At 41.8% G+C, this 6000-nt stretch overlaps 1 protein-coding gene across 1 annotated transcript in view; it reads left to right on the top strand.

The window, feature by feature from the left end:
* PAPPA2 (pappalysin 2) overlaps positions 1–6000 on the top strand; it is a 170232-nt gene that overhangs the window by 74334 nt on the left and 89898 nt on the right. The window contains exon 8 of the mRNA XM_042464359.1: positions 5023–5151. Coding sequence (XP_042320293.1) covers positions 5023–5151 — 129 coding nt within the window. The remainder of the gene's footprint in view (positions 1–5022; positions 5152–6000) is intronic.

Below are 6000 nucleotides of genomic sequence, written 5' to 3'. Positions count from 1 at the left end.
TTCTTTGTGGCCTTACTCACCCACTTCATTTCTGTTGATGAATGAGCACCAGGGATTCAAACATGTGGCATGAGTGCTCCTCTTTTATTTGGGTTTTATTCTACATTCTGGATTATTGCTGGTCAGTGTTCAAGCTCCTATTAGATGGAAAGCAGTATACAAATGTTTTAAAGAAATAAATTAAATTTGTTCCCCACCAACTGTGTTTTTAGATCTGGGGTGGGTAATTTTGGTGGTTTTGGGGGCCAGCTTTGTCCTTCTGAGATTCCATGTGGTCTAAACCTCCAACCCAGCTGCTATGTGTTGCCCACCCCTCCTTTACTTCAAGGTCTAATGAGTATAGAGCTTAGAAGTCTATTACAGTCAGCCCTCTGTATCAACGGATACTTTATCTACTGATCCAACTATCTATGGTTTGAATATACAGTCACCCCTCCTTTTTCATGAGGATCTGTTCCGGGGGCCCTGCAAAAATTGAGTTTTGCTTATATTCAAGCCTCATTGGCTTGACTATAGGCACGGGTGCATGGGGGCATGTGGTCCATTCATTCCCCCTCCATTCATCCCTTGTGCATAAGTGAGGAACATGAGTCTGAAGACCGCAAGCATGGAGGGAGGGCTGAACATTCTCAGTAGTCATGGAATGTCTTTTTGCTCAGATGAGAAACATGAAAGTTTGAAGAGTGGAATTGCATGGCCCTGCTGAGTTCATTATAGTGTGCTAGAGAAGCCTGTTAGCTAGTAGTGTTGAATAAGAACATTCCTGATTGAAGGTAAGAATATATTGCAACATTTTGTTGCAGTTCTTACTTGTCATTTTCTACCAGCAAGAAAAGACTGGATTTTCTAAGAAGCCTCTAATCTCCTTGTCAAGGAGAGCAGCTGCCTGTATAGTTTGTAGACATCTGTTAGGCATTATAAAGGAGTGTGTGCATCTTAGCTGAAACCTCCTTTGGATGAAGAGTATTACAGCAGATTGTATAAGGAGGATATTCTGACTTCACTTGAGTTAATTGGATCAATTTTGGCACGTTACAGACTGCTTGAAAGCGGCGGTCTGCCACTGCCGCCGGTTGCTGTGTCCGGGAACTGCAGCGGCCAAACTGCGCGGTTCCCGGGCGCAGCAAAAAAGAAGCGCCAAAATGGTGCTTCTTTTTGCACCCCAGAAGTGGCGCCGTGAGGCGCTAGTTGGGCATTTGTGGCGTCACTTCCACCGCGCGATGTCTGGACCCTAGGCGGCTGCGATGTCAAGATGGTGGCGCCCGTGTGGAAGGGCGCCGCCATTTTGTATGGACCCAGTATGTACTAGGGTTAGGTGTGTCAGGAAGTGACGCCCCTTCCTAACCCTAATACGTCCTGGGGACGTACTATACGCCCATCCGGAACGGGCCTCTGATAGGTCTATCTCAGGAAATTCTCATGGTGAGAATAGAGCACTAGTTCCCCCATGGAGGTTCGTTGCACTTTTTTGATGTTTAGGTTTTCTTTGGAGACAGTGGGTTGTGCATGTGTAATCTGAAGTGTCACATGTTTTCATCATTATTAGTGTTAGTGTGTTGTGCAGCTATAGTGCAAGTTTGATCATGAGAGCTGTTTGATTAGAAGTACTTGGGAAATTAAATATTCTCTGTAATTTGTCCCATATTTGTTTTGCATAAGTTAAACCTTGAATATGGTAAGCAATGCTAGGATATACAAATATACACTGCTGCTTTCTCTGCATTTTCATCATTTGTTGATGTATTCCTGCTTCTCTGGTCTCTGCCAATTTATTGGGACTATTATAGTCCTATAGTAGTCAGTACATTTGCATTTTCCATGACCATGTTTTATAATTTGTTCCAGTTAGTATTTCAGTAATCATTCTGGAATTAGAATTAGTAGAAGCAATTTTCTATTGTTTGAGTAGAAAAAAATATTTCTTGCAGTCAGTATCTTCAGGAGAAGCAGTTTAAAAATAATCTAGAATCTCTTCTGATACTGCCCTGGTCTAGACTGGAACCCCTTCTGGGTCTAGACTTGGACCCCTTCTGGGCCCATAACCCATGTTGGGTGCAATTTTAGTTCCCCAGGGTGTTAACCCTTTTAAAGGGAAACAAAAATATGCAGGTATGAAAGTCAAATTTGTTAGAGTTCAGCTTTCAGCAGCAGAACAGCAAAAGTGTGGATCAGACTATTATTTTAAATCTGTCTTCCTAAAGAATAAAGACTTACTCAAAAAAATAACAAACATACAGTTTATAGTTTAAAAACAAATAATAATAATGTTAATAAATAAATGCAGAAGAAACTAAATTCTATCCTAACTGGTGATGGTTTGGGTATAGCAGGAAAAGATTCTCAGCCTCACTCAGAGGAGACTGTTACCCTGTCTTAGGCCTGTTACAGACTGCCAAAATAAAGCTGCTTCGGGTCTCTTTGGAGGTATGCTATTTAAATGATGCATGGGTCCTAAGAGTCCGGAGGTCACGCCAAAGCCACACTCCATTCCTAAGCACTGGAGTGCAGCTTTGGTGCAGCTTCCGGATTCTTAGGATGCATGCAGCATTTAAACAGCATACCTCCAAAGAGACCCGAAGTAGCTTTATTTTGGCAGTCTATAACAGGCCCAAGACTGAGAGGAGACAGTCACTGTACTGGGAGGAGACTGTTTAGAATCTTGATAGAGAGTCTGTTAAACAGTCTCCAAGAGTGAGTGACCTGCACATGTATAGACAGAATGAGGTAGAGGGAAGTCGCTGTCAATCTAAGAAGGGAAAGGAGAATGCAGTACATAAAATTTCCAACATTAATCACTAAGCTTCTTCTTAAAAGTAGCAACAAGTAATTTCAGCAATTTTCTTCTTGTTGTGAGAACATCATTGAAAACGGGGCAGATTTTGAAGGCTTTTTGCAATTTGGGACTTATTCTGCAAAACAAAAACAAAAGTAAAACCTATTGGCTGTTCTGGGCAGAAATCAGCATTCTTTGTGCAGGAAAGAGCCTTTTATGTCTGGAAAATAATATTTCAATGCAGAAATATGTCTGCACTGAAATATTAATTCATGAGCAGAAAATGCTGTTTTCTGTACAGAAGGTGCTGCAAATAGGGATTTATTCTTTGTAAAATTCAAACATGGTCAATTTGCATAGAAATGTGTGAGAAACTGGGGGGGGGGGACACCACAAATTGCTTAGAGACTAGAGGTGTACTCTGGTGTTATTATTGCAATTTTTAAAATGTTTGTGAAGTTGTTGTTTATATATTCCAACGTTTCCATGTCTGTTAAGCTGTTTATAACAAGTTTATAACAAAACTTTATTTGATTCAGCTGATGCATTTCAGGTGTGAACACTTCTTCACAAGCTGTTGCTTCTTCATATCACTTTCTTGTGTTGGAGCCAAGATTTTAAATGCTTGGACGCTTTGCTTCAACACAAGAAGGTGATACAAAGTTGCAACAGCTTGTGAAGAAGGATTCACACCTGAAATGGGTCAGCTGAATAAAATAAAGTTTTATTATAAACAGCAGCTTAACAAACATAGAAAAAACTTTTCATTGCAGTAATAACAATCGAGTACGCCTCTCATCTCCAAGAATGATTTGTATAAAAACAGCATTTTGTGAAATTTGCATAGCATAAATTACAAACTGTAAAAATTTCCATCAGTTCAAGATTCTTCTTGTCAGTTTCTCAATCATTTTCCAAATATTTCCAAATATTATTTTCATCTCTATGCTTTAAAGAATATTTAAAGAATGTAATTGTAAGTTGTGAGGGGATGATATTCTTTCTTCTTCTCATGGCTCACACTGGGTACAATGTGAGCTCTGTGTACAGAGTCCTAACAATCTTTGGCGGGTTACAGACCGCCAAAAAATACGTATGAAATACATATTAGGGTTAGGAAGGGGCGGTGCTTCCGCACCCCCCTAACCCTAGTACATATTCCATATGTACAACATGGCGGCACCCCTTCCACATGGGGGCCGCCATGTTTACGTATTGGACGCATAGCATCCAGACGTGTCGCGGCGCCTATGAAGTCACGAATGCGCCAGCGGCGCCTCACGACGTCATAAAGGCGCCGCAAAAAGAAGCTCCAAAATGGAGCTTCTTTTTGCTCCACGGGGGAGCCGCGCGGTGTGGCTGCTGCGGCTCCCTCACGGAGCAAATGGCGCCGGCAGGAGACCGCCTCAAAGCAGCGGTCTATATCCCACCTTTGTTCTTCTGAAAAAGCAGTCATTGTGAACCAGAGAAATAAGGGTAGGGAGGGCCAAACACAGAACCTGAATATCGTGGCCAGATCAATCTACAGATGCCTTAGTTTCTTACTTCCATTGACCTGTTTTTCAGAACATATTTCAGCAACCACAGACCTGCAGTTTCAAAGGGAATACCTCTCTTCCCACTAAGACACAGCGCAGTCTGTTTGCACAATGCCCAGGGACTTAGGTTAAATTTTGCAGGCTTTCCCTGTGGCCTAAGAGTTGGCAAAGTTGCAGGCGGCACTGGTGTTCCTCTGAAACTCCGGAGTTACTGCAGGGTTTTGTGGCCTGTGAACAGCTAGACTGGGCTAAATTGGGCTGGCCTGTTTGAATGCCAGCTTTGTATGCCAGGTGTCATCCAATCCCTCTACCCCACACTGAACAACTCAGGGAAGAGGGATGACATGTCCTCAGAGCTGCAGTCACTACTGTCTTACCTGCAGGAACCCAGCATGTTGCAGCTTTTCTGGAGGGTGGGCTCACTGTGCAACCCATGAGCAGAAAGAGTAGAGGGACACTAATCACATGGCAAGGGTCTCCGAGGAATGAGGGAGATGACTGCTGTTCCAATGCATTGGTGCCCCAGCTGGCCATGTGAGCAATGCTGCGCCACAAAGCATAATGCTCCTAACAAGCCCTGATCCAAGTTAGAAGCCCTAGTCTCGTTGAGCCTATGAGCCGGGCTTCTTTTTTGATGCAGGAGGCAGAAAAATGCCCGTTGATATGTGATCTTTGTCCTCTCTTAGAGTTTGATTCTGCTTGTTTCTTCAGGGAAGTCACAGTAGGACAGCTGTATCGTTATCAGGTGCAAGCTGTGGCTGGAGCCACAGTAGGAGAAGCGTCCCCACCTCTGATCCATATCCATGGGTCTCCCTATTGTGGGGATGGCAGTGTAAACATGTGAGTAGTCAAGATTTAACCATGCCTTTTCAATTGCTTTATTTTTTAAAGGTTTGTTATGCTGAATCAGCATCAGAGCTTGGAAAATACAGCTTAAAGATTCTTCAAGCCAGCATGACCACTGCCTGGGAGCAGGTTGGGAGCAGTTTCCAAAGAGGAAACTTTGCCAGGCTCTCAATGACAGCTTAACAGCCCCATATATCAATTTTTTTTCTTTCCAACTTGTCGTATGAACACCACTGAAATTTTAATGCATAACATATTATTTGCAATATGAAGACTTTCTCATCTTGTTTTTGCAGGGTTTTCCCCTTGGTTATACTATGATCTGAGATACCCATAGAAATTCCTTGGTGTATCTTGGATATCTTTGCTTTTTAGAATTGCTAGTATTAATTGAATGAGCATTCATATATTCTAAAATGTGCATGAGATGAATTGTTTTCAGTGAAATTTATATCCAAATGCCTATGTCACTCTTTATTTTCGATGAGATGTGCTGCCCAACAGACATCTCTATTTTTTGACTAGTTCCCCCTTTCCACAGCTGATTCATGCAAGATTAATGATAATTCACTGCACCTTTTTCCCCACACTGAAAGACACAATGAGTTCAATGCAATCTGGCTGAACAAGTGGAATTGCAGTAACTATACTGCAAAATGAACCTGTTGGATTATCACCGCATACTTATAAATTATTGATATTCATTTTATTATATATTAACTTTTAGAATATTCAAAGTAATTCATATAATGTCTCTCAGTAACCTTTACAGATGCAAAATGGTAAAGATAATCATATTGAACAAAGCAGCACAGTAGCTTTTTTCACTTTTTTGCAACGTAT

The sequence above is a fragment of the Sceloporus undulatus genome, chromosome 4 (assembly GCF_019175285.1).
Source record: "Sceloporus undulatus isolate JIND9_A2432 ecotype Alabama chromosome 4, SceUnd_v1.1, whole genome shotgun sequence".
Taxonomy (NCBI): domain Eukaryota; kingdom Metazoa; phylum Chordata; class Lepidosauria; order Squamata; family Phrynosomatidae; genus Sceloporus; species Sceloporus undulatus.
The sequence above is the reverse complement of the archived record's forward strand: the minus strand, read 5'-3'. Positions and strand labels throughout refer to the sequence as shown.